The 24,046-nt window shown below is 38.7% G+C and overlaps 1 protein-coding gene across 2 annotated transcripts in view; it reads left to right on the top strand.

Annotated features, from left to right (window-relative positions):
• Positions 1-24,046, top strand: part of LOC148641687 (transmembrane protein 132C-like) — a 173,312-nt gene that overhangs the window by 31,691 nt on the left and 117,575 nt on the right. For both annotated transcript variants that reach the window (XM_088618035.1, XM_088618034.1), the window contains exon 2: positions 20,627-21,518. In XM_088618035.1, coding sequence (XP_088474161.1) covers positions 20,627-21,518 — 892 coding nt within the window. The remainder of the gene's footprint in view (positions 1-20,626; positions 21,519-24,046) is intronic.

The following is a 24,046-nucleotide window of genomic DNA, read 5'->3' as shown; positions in this document are numbered from 1 at the left end:
TACAGCAGAAGGTTTTGCCAGGTAGTCTCAAAATGGAATTTATTACCAGGAGCTGAAATGACCTTGAACAAAGTATACCTATATTTCATTGAAGGCAGAAGTTAAAAATGTTTTTTTTTAAATGGAAAGCTGGGCCCAGTACTCAGGACTATAGTTGAGTCTTGTTTTAGGGCTGAAAAGAAAAAAGGACCTCTAAAAAGCTTTTTTTGGGCAATTAAGTAAAATCAGAGGCAATGTAAAGCAATTATATTTTATTTGAGACAAGCTGGCCTTCTCTGAATGGGACTGTAGTTTCACAGACTGTGGGAAGGCTTCTAATTTGCTAATTATTTTGCTTCCAGCGTTAGCAGAAACCTTAGTGAAGTCATGGCAAAGCAATAATTAAATGTACAATACCTGTTTGAAACTTATTAATCATACTTCCTGAAACACTACATTTCTAGGACAGATTTAGGATTAAAGTAATTTTATTTATTTTTGGCATCTCTGATTTTTAAGAAACTTTGTTCCCTGCTGTAGCCCTTGCACTTGCACAGAACCGATGAAGAAAAGTATGAGCCATTCACCTCTTATGATACTCGGCACAAGAAACTCATTCACATTCAGGTTGTGACACAGCTTGGATTCAAACCTGCAATCAATAAGGCCTCTGCTTTGAAATTGCTTTGCTTATCAAGCTCCATATTTATATTTATGTATTGATGAAATGCAATTGTATTTCTATTTGCCCACAAAGTGGAAGAATAACTCAAGACATTGTTTTTGAAAAGAATCTCGTCTTGGCAGTTTTATTTTCACTATCCTTGCTCGAACATTGTTCATTCCCATCATTTTCCTTTTTAGAGAAATGTTCTAATTTTCATTCCAGCGAGCTGCTTTGTATTGTTTCAGGGCTATTTAAGATGAGATTCACAGCATGGTGGATTTTATTGTCTTCTCCCCAAATCAAAACCACATTTTCTTCCCGTAAAGCAAACGCTGTGGAATTTCCTGTATGATTATTTTCATTTACTTTGACTATATTTTTTTTTCCTGTGGAACTCACTGCTGTGGGGCATATCATTTGAACACTCTCATGTTCTCATAGCTGTTTTCCAAGGTGTTGTTTTCTCCAGCTATAGAACCCAGTAAAAGTAGAGTAAGATTAAAGAGATATCTAATTTGTCTGGCAGTTTGTCGTCTTTGTTATCTAACTTCAACTGTACAAAGTTTTTCTGCTTTAAAATCCACTTGAAGAACACTTTGGGATATCTGTATTTTAAAGGTATCTCCTGATATATCTTCTTTTAGAGAAGGAGGAATTAAACTGAACAAAACGCACCATTAAACTGCAGAGATCCCTTATGTCAACTAGCAGTTTTATAGTGAGCAGTCTGAGGGTGGATAAGGGCATAATGTAGCTTGAAGGACTCAGTCCTGCCATTTTGGTTCCCACTGGTGGGATTTCTCTATTTGTTAAACTACATAAAGCCATTCAGTCGGTTTTTAGAGCCTTTTATAATTGTCAGTCATAGTTTCCTGAATATAATGTGAGCGAAAATCTACAGTAGAAAACTTGGCATATTTGCTCCTGTTGCAGTATCACTATTGTGGCTGTTTCCGGGAAGGTTGACACATCTAATTTTATGACCCCTGTATGCTACCTCTTCTTAAACGCCATTTTGATGACTAAACAATTTTGTTCCCTTAAATACTCAATCTGTATAAGGCTCACTGCTTGGTTTTTAAATGTCCCTGAGTGATCACAAACCCAGCTGGTTTGAACTGCCCAGCAAGAGGTCCCATATTTCAGCTGATTTACGGTATTGCTTTGCAGTAAAGAAAGGTATGATGTGAAAAGATTAATAAGCTGAGCAGTTTTTCTTCAGAGGGGGTTGAAGCAGTGTAGGGAATTTGTATTGCTTACAAAATTTACCCTCAGTGTAATAACCCCAAGTATTCTTCAGACAGATCCAAACATAAAAACATATTTCTGTTTACCGGAGATTTTTAATTTATGTCTTGTCATTCGAAATACTTGGCTGTAATAGGTTTCCTATCACTCTTGGAAAAGATTTAATTGGAGTTACTTTTTAAAATTTTTTCACCTACTGTATTTCTTCTCCTTTCACACGCAGTGATCCCCAACACAAGCTCCAGACCACCCCACTATGCCTTTTTGCTGTGGAATCTCAAGTTCTGTTAGGAGTGTGACAGTCTTATCTTACACTATGACACCCGTTATTCTTGGTTTCTTAATTCTTATGTTCTTTGTGCATCATTCCCTGGGGTAGGTCTTTTCTGCTGTAACCTTTCCAGACTGCTCTTCTTATGGTAGAAGTTGGAATTTTGCAGTTATTCATGCAGCAAGGGGAAAATGCACTCACATTGTGGGACTGCTGTTTTCGACCAGTTATACCTGATGTACTTGTTGACAGGTTTAGATTTTGCCATTTACAGTAGGACACAGCCCTCTCTTCTTGTCTCCCTCAACAACGAGAGCACTGAAGACTTTCTCCTTCCTCTTTCAAAATGTTCACAGTGAGTGTTTGCATTACTTCGTGTTAAAGGTGTGTTCAGTGTAGTATGCCAATCAAACAGTCCTGGATCAAGTTAAACTGTGTTTTTACTGACTTTTAGGGTCATCAACACACATTTTGTTAGTATATCAGTTTTACCCTGTTCACGTGAAATGTTTTGATATCTGTATTCCAACACTTACTGTATTTAAGGTATTCTCTAATAACCATGTGATAGTTTGTACCTGAGTTCCAGTAATATGCTTTGTGTCCAGAAAAAAAGCATTAGAAAGTAATTTCAGACAGTTGTGTGCATGGCACAGTACTGTACAAGGTATATACTGTTGCTAGAGCAGCACACATCTACAGCACCTGTGCAGTGTGTGATGTTCCCAGCTCTGCTACATTTATTTCTCTTTATCACAGCAGTAGAGTCCCAGAGCCATTCCTGTCTGGCAAATGCTGATAAATGATTCTGTAGTGCAAGCTTCACAATCATATGCTTGGTCAGTGCAGACTCCTGTAAAAGGCAGAAGAATAGGATAACTGAAATGGTAGTTTTCTTCTGGTAATTAATAAGGCTGCATTTCCAGTTGTGTATCTGTAGTAGAATCTGAGCTTTCTGTTTGCATTGCAGTCTGAAGATGTTGATTAATATAATTGGTAGAGTGAAATAAATAAAACCAATGTGTGATCAGTAAAGCATGAAACCATGATAGTAAATATGTTCTTCTGAATTTCTAGCTCTTTCTAGGCAATTTGTTGCCTTTATAAAATATCATAAATGATTTGGTGATAAGAAGTTTAGAGCAGGCAAATGAAAATATCTTAAGCATAATCAAATGATATAAAACTATATTAAATGATAGATTTGATCAATTATTTATAGGCTGACAGTGTGGTGCAGTAGTTGGCATTGCTACCTCACAGCCCTGGGGCCCAGGGTTCAGTTCCAGACCTGGGGAGCTCTCTGTGTGGAGATTGCATGTTCTCCCCTTGTTTGCATGGGATTCCTTCAGTGCTGCAGTTTCCTGCCACAACCCAAAGGTGTACAGAGTGTGTGTGTGTGTGTGTGTTTGTATATGTACATACCCTTCAATGGACTGGCCATGTGATTGTTTGCCAGGACAGACTCCGCCTCCATCCCCCCTCCCCACAACACTGTATTGGGTAAAACGTTTAGAAAAGGGATGGATAAAGCATTTATATATTAGTACACTTCATCTTTCAATAATAATCTTTTGTTGTGTAGTGGGGCTGCTGGTATAAAATGGCTGCTGTACAACATCCAGATGGGTTCAGTACTTCAGTTGCGGTGGATAAACTGGGTCCTTTTCTATATGTTATGCATATTCTCTGAAATGAAAGAGCCGTGTAAGATTAAGGAATTATTATTATGAATAACAGAATGCAATTCATTCATTAGGGTCAGTTTATGCTAGATTAGTGATAATTCAGTGAGTGTTAATACATTATGAATTATAAGGTAAGTGCCGGGGATTTGCAACTCCTGATTTAAAGTGTAACAAATAATTCTTGATTCTCTTTTAATTGTTTTTCTTAGGCTTCTTACAAGTGAATTAAGCTTCAATAATTAGCCATACGGTATGCAGTATTTCTGTAGTCCCAGGGCTTAAATGAGTTCTTGCAAAGCTAGTGTTTAATAAAGGACCTGAGAATCCACATAGTTAATCATATTACTCATCGAAAACAATCTCATTAAATATAATGTTTATTCTGCAGTCAGTTCACTTTAACTATAAAACTGATTTTGAAATCAACTATGACAGTAGTCCATCCCTATGGAGATAGTAAGTAGTTTGCTCTTGAATATATTTGATGTCATCAGTTGTATTATTCATCAGACCATTAAATGCATATCTCTTATGTGGTTTGGAATGGCTTGAAAGAAAATAGTCACTTGTTAAAAAAAGAAAAATATCACTGCATAATGTCTGTAATTATGACCATATATGACTGTTGATCAACTTAAATCATTACATAAGAGATGAAATTAAGTCTGTGACATAGTTATGAAAACTCTTATTATTACAAAAAATGAAGACAGAAGCCACTTAACTGAGATATTAATCAATTCTGTTAAACTGGGGTTGTTAATATTACATTTGTGTAATTCTATGTAGAAACCCATATGCAATTATCCAACAAAATTGGGTGGATTAAGTGCTTGTATTAATAGATTGTAACACCAAATAAGAACTTGCATTAAAAATAGTGTCTCCAGTACAACTGTATCTTCAAATAGGGGTGATAGAATTAGTGTAGTATCACAGCAGTTTGTATTAGGAACACAATTCTTTCTGATTTAGATCAGTGATGTCAAAGGACCAAATCATATTCTAGTGTCATTAGTAGTCATCTTTGCAAATGGTATCAATATAGGAGGGTTAGAAAACACTTTACAAGTTACGATTAAATTCAGAAAGACAGATTGTATTTCATCTAGACAACTCTGGAGTGTTACATGCAGATAGCACAAACATAACTAGGAATGCAAGGTGGGAAATGCAGAGATTGAAGTAGCTCCTCATAAAAAATAAACTCTTTATGACTTTATTGAACCAGTTAAGTGGTCTTAATCAGGCACTAAGTGAATGGTGCCTCTAAAAACTATCGCTCATTCTTGACATTATGGAGAAACAATTAAGAATGCGAACAAAATGTTAAGATTTAAGGTAAAAATATTGAGATCTTATGCTCAAGCTGTATAATGCACTAGTAAAACCTCTTTTATGATCCTGCATGCAATATTGATCATCCCATTCCAAAACCATGCTGCTGCTCTGGAATCAGTACAGAGAAAAGTAACCACTCTGCATTCTTGGCCTTAAAGGAATCTCCTACTTTGACACAGTGAATCTTTTCAGTCTTCTGAAATCTTTTCAATGGACTTCTTCAGAAACAACAGCAAAACGTGAACCAAAAACCAGAAGTGGAACCTAAGGTGATGTACATTTAAAACTTGTAGCAGGAGTCGCTGCTTTGCAGTGAGCCTACAGCTACTATTGGCCAAATCTCCCCCTGGCCTTTACCAATCATGGCCTCTTAATAATCCCTATCTATGAATTGGCTTCCTCACTCTGCTCTCCTCCTCACTGATGTGTGGTGAGTGTACTGGCGCACTATCATCCAGGTGGTGCTGAACATTTGTGATAATGGAGGGGAGACCCCATTATCTGTAAAGCACTTTCAGTGGAGTGTCCAGAAAAGCAATATAGAAGTGTAAGGAGTTGTTGTTGTTATTATTATTATTATTATTATTATTATTATTATTATTATTATAGTGATGTGTGAATAAACTGTGGCACGTCATTGAAATTGCCGTTATGTTTTAAGTCAATCCAATTCAATTCTAATACTTTAACCATCCAACCATGGTGGCAATTTAAGAAATCCTACCAAAAATAAGACAATATATACTGGTGTCTTCCAAGAAGCAGCTGAATGTGATCTTATTCAGTACTAAGATTATGTAGATACTGTATTAGAAACCAAACAACCCGATGGTTCCACCTGATAAAATTGTGTTCTGTAAGGTGCTGTGAGCTTTTCCATGCTATACAGATTGTAAATACGAATGCAGTGTAGGGAAACTGGCCTCCTTGATTGCGCTCTCTACTTATACTTTGGTCCTTTCTCATATTACTCTTTTCACTGGGCACTTGCCTGGAAGAATACTGACTGCAAATGAAGATGCTGATTACAGTCATTAATACTTTTCAGTGATTCAAGTGATATGAGAGTGTTATTGTGCTTAGTATCTACTCTACTGACGTTCAACCAGAAGCTGATTAAAATCCATATATTAAGCAAAATCCATCGTGAAGAATGGGAGAGTATTTCGTTTGAAGGGGGTGTTCTAGGAAGATGAAAGCGGAGGTCGGCGAGCTCAATGATGAAAGCCGGGGAGCATTATGAACCCTGTGAGAAAAGTAAGACAGGATTACATAAAGTTCTGAAGTTTTAGCCATTGCACGGTAAATGAGGCATCCAATGTGGATCTGCTGTGCTACACTGAGCGCCTGTCATTTGACATGATCCCCTCTCCTTTCAGTGAGCTACCTGCGGCCTTGCTGGACCGGGTGAGGCTGCCCCTGCCTTTGAACAATAAAAATCATTAACACACAAGATAGGGCTGCTTCAGTTCATCCAGGCAGACAGACATAACAAGCCTTGTCTCTCAGTTCGCCCTCTCTGGCACCCTTGCTGGATCGCCGGTGACATGTAATTGTACAAAGAGCCTTTACAGGTGACAAGTGGCACTTGCTCTGTCTGGGTTTGCATTCTCCTCTCTATCACTGGGGCTCTTGGAGCCTGAGAAGACAGTCAGCTGGGTCCTCACTCTCCAGGCTGGGGGGGATAACAGAGAGAATATCAAGCAGATAGCCAGCTGCCCGCAGATCAGTGTGGCTCTGCAGTCTAATGGTGACAAAGGCTGCCATTTAAAAATAAAAAAAGAACACTTTTTCTATACCCACCGGACCTGTGGAAGTGCCGGTGCGTACTGATCACTGTTGTAGCCCGCTGGTTTCAGAACACTCTAGCAGTAAATCTGCAATCGTGCATTTAAAATGTATGCTTTCACAGTTCCGAATCCATTATTTTTAGGCTATATCCATCTCTCCTCCTGCCTTACTAGGACTTGACAATGCCCCTTTGCCTTGCAGGTGGTGAGCTCAGATGGCACCACCTTGTTATGTGTCTGCCAGGTTAACTGGCCTGGATCCAGGAGTGGATCAAAGTATCAGTTTTTGGTGTGATTGTGGTGGATCATGTTTAGTCAAGGGTGGCACAGTGGTACAATGGTTAGTATTGCTGCCTTGCTGTGTGGGGCCCTGGGTTCCATTCTGGACCTGGGGTGCTATCTGCGTGGAGTTTGTATGCTCTCCCCTTGTTTGCCTGGGTTTCTTTTGTGTGCTCTGGTTTTCCCTACACAATTCAAAGACCTACTGGTGGGCTAATTGGCTTCTGAAAAAACTGGCCTTGGTGTGAGTGTTTGTGTGTGCCCCGTGACCCAGGATGTGTCCTGCCTTGCATCCACTGCTTTTTGGGATAGTCCTCCTGTTCATTGGCACACACAAACCGCTCTACTGTGATTCATTGGGCCGCAGGTAGGATATGGTCTGTTGTTGTGAGGCTAGAGGTGAATTCTAGAACAAGACACCTGGTTTATGGGACATTACCTATTCCCTTCCTATTCTGAGGTCATGAACTTTGAAACTTGACTGCAAGGATGGGATCATTGGCACAAGCTGTTGAAACAAAGTTTCTCCATGGCGTTCTGGGACAGAGTGAGGCATTCAATGATCCAGGATGGCCTAGGAGTTCAGTCACTACTCCCTGTGATTGAGAGGAATCCGCTCAAGCAGTTCAGACACATGCTAGGATTCCCCTCTGGAGGTTCACTTTAGAGCTCTTCTGGTCCCAGTCCATGGGGAGGAGAGCTCATGGCTGTATACCCTGGTATCCAGGTAGGATTTCCTGGTGGACCTGGGAAAACCTTGGCCCCCAGGATGAGCTGATATGAGTTGCTGAGGGAAGTTATGGTCTGATCCAGTTTAGCCAACATGTTGCCTCCATGACCCTCACCAGAATAAAATGGATTCTAAACAAAGATAGGGGGGTGGATTGTTTAGGGAAGGATTAAATAACATTTAAAATTAAAATTAAATATTTTGTCCCAGATGGGAAAAACAATGAATTCAGACAAAGAGACTAATAAAAACATAAAAACTTTTTTTTTTCCATTTAGACTGTAAAGCATATCTCATTTGCTTTGCCTCAATTGAAAAACCTGCTTAATTTGATTGTAATATTAATTGTTAATCTCATACTGGAATTAATTTACATTGCTGACATCCCTTGAAATAATGTAATGAGAATTATTTGAATGAACCAACTTATTGGTCCAGTTTTACCTACTCAGAAATAAGTAAGGGATTCAGGGTGATATATATAAATAAAATCAGAGATAGTTGATTAGATCTAATTATAGATCTAGATTAGAGTTTGTCTTAAGTTAATAATTCAGACTTAATGTTATTGCAATATGATAGGTGACTGAATATTAACTTTAAAAAATATCATTTATTTTTTAAAACAATGTATTTATGTTAAAAACAATATGAAAGGACCAAACATAATTACCATAATGATGCATTAAACATACTACTAATTGTTTCCCAAAAATATTTCCCTTTGTCTTAACACTAAAACTGGCTTAAGTTCTTTGACTTCACTCCCATGTTTCTGTTTTAATTAGAAGATACAGTAGGCACTGTGATTTATAATTGTGTCCTCACTGCTGGATGTCTTTCAATGGAGTGAGACCAAGTACTACTGTAAATGAAACAGGATACACAAAATGATATTGAAAATCTCTCCAACTGGCTGTTAGTATAAAATTAACAATTTGCCTTATAGGTCTGCCATAAATCTCTTACAAATAAATCTTAAACTAATGTATTTTCAAATGCAGCGAATGTGCATTATGCAGATAAGTTCCTGTTTTGTAGCAGCACTTAAGTAGGAGATACTGTACAAGTAATGATAAGACTGTGCCATTGCCCTACTCCATGTGGAAATAAAAGTTACATTCAGATTGAATTGACAAGTTGAAAAGTTGATTCTCTCAGCAGAGACGCGAACTCCAAAGCAAACTAGTGGCAGCATGGTCCTAAATAACCTCTTTTGAGTGTTTGAAGTAAAAAATAATTGATAAATAATTAACCTGCAAAAAAAGAATTGATAATGGATAAAAATATATTGAAATGAATATGTGAATAGGACAACTGTTCTAAAAGTTCAGGCAATTATTCTTATTCATTGTTCTAAAGAAACTGATGTGCGTTTTAAAATGTACTTTTATACTATGCAGCAGTATTACAGTTTTTTGGATGCTTTTAGTTTTCAGAATGCGTTCTTGTTATGACTTATTTCTTAGGTCTAAAGCTACATTGTGTGATAATCAGCATGCTATTTACCAGTATGGGTGTCAGTTTGTCCGATGCTGATTTTCAATAAGCAGTTTCATTGGCCTTTTGTCTGAATTCCCTCCTCTTTTTCATCTGTACCTGATGGGCTGAGTTTTTGAAGGTTATAAACTTCAAACCAATTCCCTTATTCTGATGCAGACTGTAATTTGCATAGAAATCGGTGGGCTGTTTGTAAGATGAAATTAAATAGTACGCTCTGAATGTAAGCATATGTACAGTACAGTTAATATGTGATATGATCCATTTGGAGATGTGCTGTTATGAGCTGTAGTATAAAAAAAAGAAGAGCTCATCATCAAGTGATGAAAGGCTTATTGCTAATGTCCATAAAAACATTTGGAGCGCCTCATCCATCTTCCTGTACTTTAAATGTTTCTTCCACCCATTTTTTTAAAGAGAAAAATAATTGAACTTATTGATCTTTGCAAGATATATGTGCCTGCCGTTGCATAACAAAAGAAGAATGGAGAACTGCAACTTGCTGTGGTGTGACCTGAATAACAAATAAAACCAAATTACTTACTGAACAGCGTGCGTACCACTATAGTTAGTCACCTACAATGCATAGTGACACTCCTTTCTTGTACTCAGTCTCATGAAATAGTTGCATTTACATATTCGCAATGTATGTGTGTCTCTGTGTGTGTATTTCTGTCAGTCTGTGCCATTATATAGTACTGTATTGTGGTGATTCTAGAGCTGCTGAAACTACCTAATAGTTTTCAAAATATCTTGGAAAGGCTTCTCAGAAAATGAGTCAGATAAGGGGGACCAATTTCCTATTCTTTTCAGTCATACCACCCATTACCATTGCATTGCCTTTTTATTAATCCATTTAAATGTAAAGAAAATTCAGCAGATGTGCAGCAGTGTAAAAGCATTCTTCATTCTTGTCAGGGGCTTTGAAGGCTGTTTCGGTACAATATGATCTTTTGTTTGACTTACAGCACTGCTTTGCAATATGAGGCTCACTGACATGCTTCTTGCATTGTTTGGGCTTGAGTTTTCATCACACTAGCTTGTTTTGAGTGTTCTTGATCAAGTCTCCAACATATTTGTCCTGGACTAAATAATTCTGCTTTGTTTTATTCTGCATTGTTTTTTGTGAATATGAAAGGAACATGAAATTATCACATCACATAAAAGTTATAGCGTTAATATGAGAAAAAGGTAGCTAATTCGATGAAGGCCTCATAAACCTGTCCAAATACAGCATTTTGATCTTTCAGTACATGGATTTGTCTGGTTGTCTGCTCGTCATAATAGATACATGAAAAGTTAGTATGCTTTTTCAGAGTTGGTTGAATTGTTTTAGAAAATGTAAATGTTAGTAAGCACTGTTTTGTCACCACATCTCATCTTATTACTGTTGCCATCAAACTTACACATTATCGTTATCAGTTTGTTTCATTGAGAGCCTTTGTCAGATGAATTTGAAGCAGGGTGTTTGTAAATGGGCAGTTCAGTGACTTGGTGGGCACATTGTTGTCTGACTGACCAATGGATTTTGTTCCATCGTGGGGTGGCTTTTCTGGGAGTTGCATGTTCACTGCACAGCCACATGGGTTTTCACCAGGTGCTGTGGAATTCGCCTACCTCCTAAATAGATGGTAGGGTTATTGGAGTCTCTGAATAGTCAATGTGAGTATGTACAGTGCCTTGCGAAAGTATTCGGCCCCCTTGAACTTTTCAACCTTTTGCCACATTTCAGGCTTCAAACATAAAGATATAAATTTTTTATTTTATGTGAAGAATCACCAACAAGTGGGACACAAATGTGAAGTGGAACGAAATCTATTGGATTTTTGAAACTTTTTTAACTAATAAAAAAATGAAAAGTGGGGCGTGCAAAATTATTCGGCCCCCTTGCGTTAATACTTTGTAGAGCCACCTTTTGCTGCGATTACAGCTGCAAGTCGCTTGGGGTATGTCTCTATCAGTTTTGCACATCGAGAGACTGAAATTCTTGCCCATTCTTCCTTGCAAAACAGCTCGAGCTCAGTGAGGTTGGATGGAGAGCGTTTGTGAACAGCAGTTTTCAGCTCTTTCCACAGATTCTCGATTGGATTCAGGTCTGGACTTTGACTTGGCCATTCAAACACCTGGATACGTTTATTTGTGAACCATTCCTTTGTAGATTTTGCTGTAGGTTTGGGATCATTGTCTTGTTGGAAGATAAATCTCCGTCCCAGTTTCAGGTCTTTTGCAGACTCCAACAGGTTTTCATCCAGAATGGTCCTGTATTTGGCTGCATCCATCTTCCCCTCAATTTTAACCATCTTCCCTGTCCCTGCTGAAGAAAAGCAGGCCCAAACCATGATGCTGCCACCACCATGTTTGACAGTGGGGATGGTGTGTTGAGGGTGATGAGCTGTGTTGCTTTTACGCCAAACATATCGTTTTGCATTGTGGCCAAAAAGTTCGATTTTGGTTTCATCTGACCAGAGCACCTTCTTCCACATGTTTGGGGTGTCTCCCAGGTGGCTTGTGGCAAACTTTAGACGAGACTTTTTATGGATATCTTTGAGAAATGGCTTTCTTCTTGCCACTCTTCCATAAAGGCCAGATTTGTGCAGTGTAAGACTGATTGTTGTCCTATGGACAGACTCTCCCACCTCAGCTGTAGTTCTCTGCAGTTCATCCAGAGTGATCATGGGCCTCTTGGCTGCATCTCTGATCAGTCTTCTCCTTGTCTGAGCTGAAAGTTTAGAGGGACGGCCAGGTCTTGGTAGATTTGCAGTGGTCTGATACTCCTTCCATTTCAAGATGATCGCTTGCACAGTGCTCCTTGGGATGTTTGAAGCTTGGGAAATCTTTTTGTATCCAAATCCGGCTTTAAACTTCTCCACAACAGTATTACGGACATGCCTGGTGTGTTCCTTGGTCTTCATGATGCTCTCTGCACTTTCAACAGAACCTTGAGACTATCACAGAGCAGGTGCATTTATACAGAGACTTGATTACACACAGGTGGATTCTATTTATCACCATCAGTCATTTAGGACAACATTGGATCATTCAGAGATCCTCGCTGAACTTCTGGAGTGAGTTTGCTGCACTGAAAGTAAAGGGGCCGAATAATTTTGCACGCCCCACTTTTCATTTTTTTATTAGTTAAAAAAGTTTCAAAAATCCAATAGATTTCGTTCCACTTCACAATTGTGTCCCACTTGTTGGTGATTCTTCACATAAAATAAAAAATTTATATCTTTATGTTTGAAGCCTGAAATGTGGCAAAAGGTTGAAAAGTTCAAGGGGGCCGAATACTTTCGCAAGGCACTGTAACTGCGATGCTGTGACACCCTGGCCAGGATTTAAACCCCATGCCTCTGGTTTAGTGCATTCCTTATCAGGAATAAGGATGGATAATGGATCTAATATTATAGCAATGGATTGATTTTTGAAGTGTTTGGACTCCTGGATAGCTTGGTATACTGTACAGTAGAGCCAAATCATGCTTAGTGTCACTTAGAAATTTAAGTTGCCTTTGTTTTTATCACGGTATCTTTTCAGCACGTTTACGAATCCCTATCTTCAGAAGGATGTAATTGCTCAAATTCAACTTCTTTGCATTTTCCACTTTTTTTCACGTTGGCAACACGAAGTTTAACAGACAGTCTTCCTCACATATTCCTGAGTAATAATGATGTGGAAAATACAGGGTTCTAAATCTAACCAGCTTGGATTTTAAGAATAAAAGATGGTAATAAAAGTGTATTTTTAATTGAGATATAGTTGTCTTATTGTAATGTCAGCTGCAGTAACCTTTTATGTTTACTGATGCCAGTTAAGTGGATGTTTGCTCAGCAAATTGGACTGAACATATCAGAGATTTGAAAAGCTTCCAGCATGTTATATTCCTGGCTTTGTGACTCTGTATTTTAATATGGTCTATGTATTTTCCAATTTTTAATTGGAAGTGTTTCCTTTAAACAAATTTTAATTATTTCTTTTCATCACCCATGTTTCCTGTAACTGTGATTATAATGTGCCTAATACATGTCTCGCTAATTCTTTTTTGTTTCCGTTGAACTATTTCTATTTCCAGCTTGAATAAAGTTTTCGAAACTAAGCAAAAGCATTGAAGCTTTCCCAAACATATCCAATTGATAATTTATCCTTAAATCTATTTAGGGAACCTGGCAACAATGTGCAAATTGCATTACCCTAGTCCTGTCCAGCGATTTATAGACTGTGGTGTCAAATCTGAACCCTGAACAGGTGTCTGTAGTCATTCGGTGACCACTTCCCCTACACTCTTCGCTTACTGTAGCTGTTAACCTTGTGCTGCTAAAGAATCTTCTTACCAACTGGTTTTCATGTGTTTCTTAGGAAAACATCCCACATTAAGCATACTGTATGTAGGCTTTCCCCATAGTTTGGACAGAATCATAAGGATTGGTGCATTTCTTGATCTTCAGAATTAATAGTATCTCCTACACAGTGAGGTACAAAGTGCAACATTTGATATTTCACATCTTCTGCCACAAGACAACATACGTCAGTACTGCTTGGTTTTTTTATGAGCCCACCCAAAAAATAAATATTTTCAGTAAAACCTGAACAGATACCTGAACAGATAAACTAGTCTTTTGTGAGTGCTTGGTTTTTATTTCTTGGTCCAGGAATGACAAAATCATGTTAACATGTCTATGTACATGTTTATTATACGACCTAATGATGTGTGTAAATTCTAGAAGAAAAAAGCCGGAGTCTAATTGCCTCGTGATTAAAATAAATTGCGCTACAACAGCATGTTCCTCTGCGTTTCGGAGAGAGATAAGAATTGCGCAGTCAGGTGCATCAGCCCCACCAGGGGAAAGAACGGGTTGTTTCGTTTACTGATTGTTTAGTCTTGTGTTCCTCAGCATGGTCTGTCATGATTTCCACTTATTGCACTGAAAAAATCAATGCCTTTTTTTCCACCTGGCCCTTGTACTGTACATGTCATCGGCAGCAAGCCGGAATATTTTATTTAGTATTAATTTGGCTTAATGCAAGAGAGTGCAAGTCTTTAATTTCAGTCGGCATTTTTTTTCTTTTATTGTTGTTTTTCAGCACCAAAATACAAGAAGATCTCAGATGAAACCAGGTGGCATGGTGGTGCATTGTTTAGCATTGCTTCCCTGTAGTACTGAGGCTCTGGGTTCAGTTCTGGATCTGGGGAGCTGTCTATCTGTGTGGAGTTTGTTCGTCCCCCCTGTTTTCACATGGGTTAACTCCTGGTCTCTTAGCCCTATCCAAATACATGCTGGTAGGTCAATTGGCTTCTGGAAAATTGGCCCTGGTGTGAGTCCATGTCTGTGTTTGTCCGTGTGTGCCCTGTGACGGATTGGCGTCCCGTCCTGACTGTGTCCTGCCTTGTGTCTGTTGCTTGATGGGATAAACTCCAGCTCCCCCTTGGACAAACACGGTTAGAAAATGGACGGATGAAACGAAATCTCTTTCTGTGCTGCACTCCCCTCCAGGTGTCTACTTAAGGACCCCTAAACACTGGTAAACCAGCTGCAGTGTTGTAACTCCAAGCCTCCTCTGTCTCCCCCTGGCCCTGTGTTTTTTTTAATGATTGAAAGTTTCAAATAAATCATATGAGGACAGTCCAGGATCCAGTGTTGCCACGAGAGGGAATGTAGAGGCTCAATGCGCAGCCTTTTGGCAGCAGTAGTACCAGCTGAGCAGATTCTAGGACGAGTACAGAGTGATGGATGAATAAAGAAACTTGTTCATTGGACATATCCAGAGGTGGTTATTCCTTGAATATGTTACAAAGTACCCTCAGTACTCCCTGGCACAACACAAAGGACTAGAAATTCCAATACTCTGTAAAATAGGCTTTTGGGATACAGAATTTGTATTATCCCAAATTATATCCCATAAAATAGCCTCTTCCACACCACTGAAGTCCTTTTTTTCAATAATAACTGCTGATTAGGGCTTGTAGAAATTAGGATCGTACCAATAAATCAGAGATTGAAATCTATGAGGCAAAACCACACTTTTTTCAAAAGGACACCAAGATGTAGGTCATTAATTTTGAGACTTTCAGTCTGTTCTCAGTCTAAGGGGTGAGTGAGGCCAATCAGAACTCAGAAAATCCAGAGAAGCAAAATCTTTTTTATAATGGAGACACAATTTAGAAGAGAATTGAGAATACAAGTAAAATCTGTCATTTAAAAATGCTATTAGAATTATTTTACCATGCTGGCATGCAAAGAAAAGTAAATCACAGTACCAAGCTATCTCTCAGCTGCAGAATCTAATGACAGTAATGCCAATTAGGACCAATTATTTTTAACGTGTGCCTTTATAAAGCACTGAAATTCTTGAAAATTGCAAGACAGAAGAATTGGGAGATATTATCTATAGATAAACATATATCATCTGCTTAGATACAGTAAATATTACGGTTTGAGCGAGGGTTTTCCAAAGACAAGGCAGGCAACAAAGATGAAAGTGAGCTTTCCTGAGGAGTGACTCTAGAAATGGCAAATTAGGAAGAACATGTGTTGGATGTTAGCGTCCTTGCAGAAGGCATACCAAGCTGATCAAACCCCTTTTCTGCATCAATTGAGAAGAGATAGCAAACGTTATGAGAGGCCAGAGCCTTTTAATAAAGTCTGTCTGATCATAGTGAATTAAATTGGTCACATAGACCTCCAGTCGGTGTAAATTCACCAAGCATACAGCCTGTATCTGAATGAATTGGTGAAACAATGCTGATAGCTGGCACAAACTGCAGGGTCTTTATTTATTTATTATTATAATAATAATAACAACAGTGATATTAATGTTGCTCAAAACAGAACCCTCCTCAATGGCTCTGCATGTGAAGTTAAGGAAAAGAGAACCTAATTAGTGCCAAAAAGTCAGATATAATTCAGGAGAGATGGTACAAATGCCAGGAGACTTTCCCTTTTCATGTCCTGAATAGTTCTAACAAGAATATACTGTAGTCACCTTCAGCACAGCTGCCTAGTAAAACCTAGTACACTATTCCTGACCAAATTGTATGTCCGTTCGTTATTGCAGAGTTGCAGTGGTGGGGTCGACTGCCATTAAAATAGTATAGTGTATATACTGTATAAATTATATATTTGATAGAGATAAATGTATACATATCTAGATATGCCTAGTCTATATAAGAATTATTTGGAGGTCACATCCATCATGTCAGTTGTTCGGTGATCTGTTTCCTACAGTGAGTGGCCATCTTTGCCAATGCAGGAGAATCAGATTCTTTAATTTTCTTTGTTGCTGTAAAAGAGGTGAGGAAAAAGTCCAATTTGCTGTGGGTCCCCACCATCTCAGATAGATTCCAAGGTGAAAATCTCCCCAAAACATCTCTGGGGGGGATGAGGGATACAAGAAGGCAAAGGTGTCTACGACAGGAGCTGTGTGTCCAGACTCCCATCCTCATATAATGACATGCCAGTTGTTCTTCAGTATTGCTTTTGACTGACCTATTAAAGAGGAACTGTGTGGGCTGGCAAGGTGGAGTAGTTATTAGCTTTCTGCTGGGTTAAGAATAATGAAGTTGCTGTGAAACACCAAAGATGTTGAATGGAAACGGTACAAATTCAGGCTTGTCCTTGCATTAAGACTGGGCCTTATTTGTAATAAGTGTATTCTTTGCCACTCATTCACTGCCTCCATAAGACGAAAGGTAAAATGGAGAAACTGAAAGGTAAATCAATGACTGAGGTGCAGAATGTCACAGTTTTGGTTTACAGATTGGAGGACCTACTTCCATCTCACGTCTGAAATTTCTTGAATAGTGAGACATAGTTAGGACGCTCCAGATTTGCGTGATTATAAACTATTGTGGATGTTTTTGACATTGACCTTACAGTGCGGCTCTGGTTTGACTTTTTCTGTAGCGATCTAGAGCAGTTCATCCCCCATGACGAGGGACCGTTTAGTTCATTACACCAGCTGTGTCTCTGTAACTTGCATCGTCCATGCATTTACAGTTGATTTCCTTTTTGTGTTTGCGCCACAGACCTTCTTTTCCAGTTTCCAGAAATACAATGTGTCATTTTCTCATGTTTCTAGAACACAGTACCTACTCTGTGATTGTGTGTTCTGTACACTTCATTTGTGGCATTTTACTGGGCTTGTTCCTGCAATTTATTTATATAATTCCACAGAAGAATCAGAAATTAACCTCCCATCTAGAGGACCACTGGTGGGATAAATAGTCATTTTAAAGATTGCTACTTTCTTCAGTCTGATCCTGCTCAGGAAGAAAGAAAGAAGTGCAGCATTCCAAATCATGGTGTACGGGACCAGGGACCAGCAATAGTACAGTGACAAACTCCGGTGGATGTTTGGCATTAGTAGATATTTATTATAATCAGTAGAATTGCTTTCTGGGCTTTTCTTCGCAATAGATGACAAGGATAGACAGGATGGTATTTAAAGTTTTTGTGAGCGCTGCCTTTTATAATACCTATATATATCAAGTTCTGTATCACATAGACATTCACAATATAGAAATCATTATACTATAGTAGCTATAGAAATATACCATAGAAACTCTATAGAAAAGCATTCGTATAGCAGACATTTTCTGAAAGATTTTTTTAATTTTAAACAGCTATTGGCCATTATTAGTTTTACTTTATGTAGTAGAAGGCTCAGGTCTGTAGTATATCTTAATAGGCCCTTTCAGGAAAAAAAAATCCATTTGGGAAACACCAGAGTGTTTTATTGCAGCTTGCCAAGCAACAACATGTTATGCAGTGTGAAGTACAGTAAAATGAAGCCCCTAATTATAAGAAATATAACAAATATAGAGCTTTGGACTTGAATATAATTTGAATATGAATAATACAAAATGTGTATCTCTCCCATTTATTACATTTAAATTCATACAAATGAATGAAATGCAGGAAAAGTCTTGGTGTGTTTTTTCCTCAACATCTAAAATTGGACCACATTTGCGTATTGGGCCAGTGAACACTGCATGCCTATCAAAATTGTCAAAAATCAAAAGTTTGAAAACACACTTTCTACATGGAAATGTCTCTCCTTTTTTTACGTGTAAATCCATACAAATTGATACAACTTGTCAAGCTTTAATGGTAAGTGTAATCCTAACCTGTAAACAACACAAAACATGATTTTTTGATAAGCCATTACAACAGCATTTTACAACAAAAAAAAGAAAGAGTGGAAAATTAATAGAACTTCCTAGAAGTGTTTAACATGGTGATGCTCTTGAATACATTCTATTAGAATTAGAAGTTGTTCTGCTAAATTGCTTAAGCAGTCATGTCTAGAAGACCGGGATACTTGTTTTTTACTTGGAATATTCCACTATTCTCCTGATTTCACCTTCCCAGATTAAGATTGCCAGCCACTAGTCAGTTCACCATTGCTGCCCCTGTGCAAGTGAGGCAGAGACGAGGTCTGTGCATGCTCTCCTCTGAGCTGTCAGTCAGTTTCCTCACTGTCAGCCCCACTGCATCCGCAGGAAGAGTGATGACAACGCTGCAGGATGGACAGGAAGTGGCCCGTCAGAGGGAGTGCTTAGATACAATATTTACTGTTGTCACCCTGTCAGTTCTTCAATAGTTTGAAAAGTGGCTATGTGCGATCATTGGGTCAATGAGTTACTGACTACCAAATCCTTTCTATGGGCTGAATGTCCTCCTCTTGTTAGTAGCTGTTCTTATATTCTTATAACGTTCTTTCATGATTTGTCCTCTAATACCTGGAGAGTTTCAATTGCGGTTGGTCAGTGATTTACATGGTGCAGTAGGTCACACTGAGTAACAGTATCTTGGTTACAGGTTTAAAACTGTGCTCTGAACAATGGCCTTTATGAATTAAACCATTAAGAGCACCCTAATTGCTTTAAGTTCTAACAGTACCTTACATTATACTTGATTGTATCTCTGTATTTAAGCTTACACAAGCTTTTTAAGCATGAATTCCAGTGGCGATATTATTTCACTAGTACTATTTCCTTTCACACTGAATAAATGATCCTTATTAATTAAGCAATTTTGAGAAGCTTCAGCTGAAAGAAGGTACTCATTTGCAATCAATACAATTAAATCAGTGGATAAAATTTTCCAATTAGAGCGCTGTCAAACACTGCAGGAGGGTATCTAGATTTTCTTTATCATTGTTACAGTGTTTTGCCTGTGGTTGTATGGCTGATTTCACAAGTATCTCTCTCCTGAGAGGTGAGGAGACACACAGAGGACAGGCTTTGTTCTCATGTCTGAATGACAGCCTGACATCAGCAGACATGAATCACTGCCTCTCAGCACTGCCATATGGCCATGACATGACATCAATGTTCCTACACCAACCACATGACACAAAACATTCACTGTACTATAGCATTGTAAAAGAAGAAGTGATTCAATTCCTTGGAATCATTTAAGCTGCCAGTCTTGGGTTCCATTGTATTGAGCTGTCTTGATGTACAGTATGCTCTGCACAAGTTTAGGTTCTGCCTTAATAGTTTTATAGTAATGGGAGCTAGGTATCATACACATTCCATTGGGAACTATAGGAAGACTTAGAACACTAATTATGAGTAAGTGAATTAGGTGCTAATATCTCGTCTAAAGTCTCAGTAGCATATATAAAATGTAAATGGTTCTCTTTTTCAAGAAATACATGTTTCCTGTCCAAAGTCAGTTTCTGCCAAATTTACTCCAGCAGAAAATGGTATGTGCTCAGGTTCTTTTCCTTAGGCTGTGTTTGAAGGGACAACTGTCTCCTTTTTGTATTTTAAATGCTTTTTAAAAATGCTTTTTTTACATATATTTGTGTACTGTAATATATTCTCTGTTTTCTATTAAGAGTGGGTTAATTGTGACAATCCTGCATCACATTAGTATTAGATTTGACAATATTTATTTACTTACATCTGTCTAAAGCAATCATTGCTGTTTATTTCTGGACAACATAACCTGTTGGTCAGGTACTAGACCAAAATTACAGTAACAAATTCTCATGTTCTGTACTCACTTTCCTCATTACTTGTAGACTTCTTTGTTGTTTTATTCACAATGATAGTCTTTATTTCCTTGAATTTAAGAATACAATTCCCACGCTTTCTGACCGAGCTCTTATTTTTCTCTTCTCTTCCAGTGGCAGACAGCCGTGGGGTACTGGAGGGAATCCAGAGGTTTTCCTCCACCCCCACATACCTCCCTGTCAACTATCAGATCCTCAATGCAGAGTCTGCCTTCTTCCTCAAAGAAGCCAATCAGGATATCATGAGGAACTCCAGCCTGCAGTCGCGCACAGAGCCCCTCTTCATTTACCAAGCGAGGAGGGTGCCCTCCATCAATGCCAGCTATGGACCTCTGTCAGTGGAGCAGCCCGTCTCTCTGGAACTCCTGCAGAGTCCCAGTGCTTTTGTTGCTTCATCAATGTTCACCTTTAACTGGAAGGTTCAGACCTACATCATCAACGACAAGATTTATTTCAGCAAGCCCAAAGTGCAGGTCTTGTTTTACATAGCAGGCCGAGACTGGGATGACTACAGCACTATAGACAAGCTGCCCTGCGTGAAGATGTTTGCCTTCCGAGAGACTCAAGAAGTCCGTGGCACATGCAGACTCAAGGGGGAGCTGGGACTGTGCGTGGCCGAGCTGCAGCCCCTTGTGAGTTGGTTCAACCCGCCCAGTGTAGTTCCTGGCCGCCAAAAGGCCTCGGATCAATCAGAAGGGGCACCCGTGGAGCTCTACTACGTCATACAGTCCTCTGAGAGCGGTCCGTGTGGCATTGAGGATTCGAGGAAAGGGAACTCAATCCGGTCGGAGCAGGACGGGCTGTTTGGCTCCTCCACCACCTCCCCGATGCGGAGGATCGGCAGTGTCCGACTGCACCAGACGCCTCAGGCCCCGCCTCTGTCGGAGCTGCGGCTGGATAGTAACTTCATGGTTCTGGTGCCTTCCAAACCCGTCAAGCAGAGAGATACCTTTTCTGCTTTCCTGACAGCCGCCAGTGCTTCTCCTGTGGAGATGTTTACTCTGAGGTAGGGATCACCCGGCTTTCTGACCCTTGCCTGGGTGACAGGGAAAAAGAGCACAAGGTGCAGGGGAGTGGTGTCCCACTGACAACAAGGATTTAAAAAAAAAAACATTTTTAACATGCAACTAAAATTTCAACAGCGGTTGGTTTTCACTTTATTTCTTATTCGAGGTGAAGCAGAGTCCTAACACTTTAAGTCGGAAAAGTGAGACGGATACATTTCCAAATATAAGACCATGAAAGTCTGTTCAATCCAAAATAACACAGCAATTTTAAACAACTTCTTGAAGTTTATCCTTTAAATTGGGATAGGAAACTGAATGACAGAGTAGATTAAAAATCTATTTTGAAATGCAACACTACAAGCCTTCTTAACAGGTGTCCTCATTCCTCCTGTATGAAATATAAAAAGATCACTTTTATGTAGACTTCTCGACAAGAATATTTTATAATTCATATTGCCTACCATTTTCTCTCAGTTGTGGTAATATGTGTATAGCTATTTCTACTATATTTTCTAGTAAATGTTAAATTGTGCATCAGAATTTCCTAGCAATTTATTGATTGCAGTTTGGTTAACTGAGTTAGAGTGAATCTGCAAAGGAATGATACTGAAGAAACTTTGGTTTTCAACACCTCTCTGACTGTGCAACTCAAGACTCAAATGGCTTTATTTAAGGGAAATCATCTGATTCACTGAGTTTTAGGTCATAATTAGAATGTGCAGATGAAACTAAGTGATTTAGATAATTAACATGCAATGCAAATGGGGATGTAATTAATTAAAATGCATTTCCATTAGCTTAATGACTACAAGCCTGATCTTAATCACAGTGGGTGAAAACATTTATAAGCCATAAGAGATGCTATGACAAAGGGTCATGCTAATTCATCAACCTGAGCAAATGTAAATGAGCTTTGATAATTGTCTTCTGCCTGTAGTTCATCTAACTCTTAATGTCTTAAGAGTTCAGATTCTCTAAGCAAGACCTGCAGTGTTTTGTATTTTGGTGCATGAAACTTTGGGAGAGCTTTTTTCCTCTTGTTACACAGTACTTTAGGTATGTCCATTACATGGTTACTTTAGTAATTTAAGTAGGATAAACCCTTTTCAAATGTACTCATAAATTATCCTTGAACATTTAAGATGTCATACTATATTCCAGAGCTTGTTAATATGTCCTCCTGCAAATTGAATAGGGCTTGTGGGATGTAAGTCCACAACTCGGGCTCTATTGGTTGCGTTTTCTAGTGACTCAGACTTAGACCTTGCGTGACATGTCAGAAGATGATTTTCCATTTTGTTTTGCATAAAGATTTAGTCTATATTTGACACTCTGCTGCAATATGCAACAATAAACCGTGATTGGATAAATCGTAGACAGGTTCTTAACTATTGTCTGCTTATTCTTTGTGCACTTGCCTTCTGTTAGTTAGCAATGTCCATTAATGTGGTAAATTCGTATCACATGACTACTTTCAAACATATACAATAAGTATATCACTTTTATATGGAAGAAATAATGATTGAAAATCTGACAATTATGCAGGCTACTCCCATTACTCCAGTTTTCTGAAATATCCAGATTTATAAAGTATAAAAGGAAACGAGGCTGTGAAAAATGTCTATACGTCTATATTTTGATGATTTGGTGTTGCAGGTCACAGCTGGCTGGGCTGTTTAAGCTGAGTCCTCTAGGGGAAGGAGTGGAGAATCAGACACAGGATCAGTTTTTTCTTTAAAGTGCAAGTGATTGGGTTTATTTGCCGAATAAAGAGCATTATGCCTCTCTCCAGTAACATCTTGGCCTCAAAGTTAATGGCCTCCTTCTAGGTCTCAGATGTTCTGCAGGGCTTCTCATGTCTCTCTGTGACAGTGTCGGGCCTGATGACATGTTTTCCCAGGGACCCCTGAAAACACATCTCTATTTTTACGAAGAACTGCTTGACCTCTTCGATTTGGCTGCCACATTCCGCTGTCTTGCCCCAGAATATCTTGCTCTTGTTTTCAGAGCACAGAGAGAACTCTCATCAGTGTTTCCCTGTCTTTTTAGATATTAACATGATATATTTGCTCAGGTCTGCTTCACACCGGTTGTAAGGTTGACCTCTCCAACTCTCTTAATTGCCTAATGTTGCCCTTGGCATTTGGCTAAAAACTTATTTTCCTTTATGGAAACAAGAGCACGAACCCTGTCTCATGACTGAAGGACCCTCAATTGCGCATTGTGACTGTGTTAGATACACAGTATCCATAAAATAAACCACAAATACAGTATACAGTCAAAGCTTGCAATGCACTCTAAAGGGTACCATGTCAAACTGAATAAACATTTTTCAATTCCTGCGTTTAAGTCCTTGAAATAGTGTGTAGCTTAGCCTGGCAGAAATCAGTGGCCCTAACTACTGTACAAACATACAGTACAGTAACACTGTTGTGAAAGCCTATAGTGGTCAAATAAATAAAAAACTCATGTTATACTTCTATACTGTTTACCAGTTTCATTTTTCATTAATTTCCATTTGCTTGTT

Source organism: Lepisosteus platostomus, chromosome 24 (assembly GCF_059453375.1).
Source record: "Lepisosteus platostomus isolate fLepPlt1 chromosome 24, fLepPlt1.hap1, whole genome shotgun sequence".
Lineage (NCBI taxonomy): Eukaryota > Metazoa > Chordata > Actinopteri > Semionotiformes > Lepisosteidae > Lepisosteus > Lepisosteus platostomus.
This window is presented reverse-complemented; position numbering and strand designations above follow the sequence as displayed.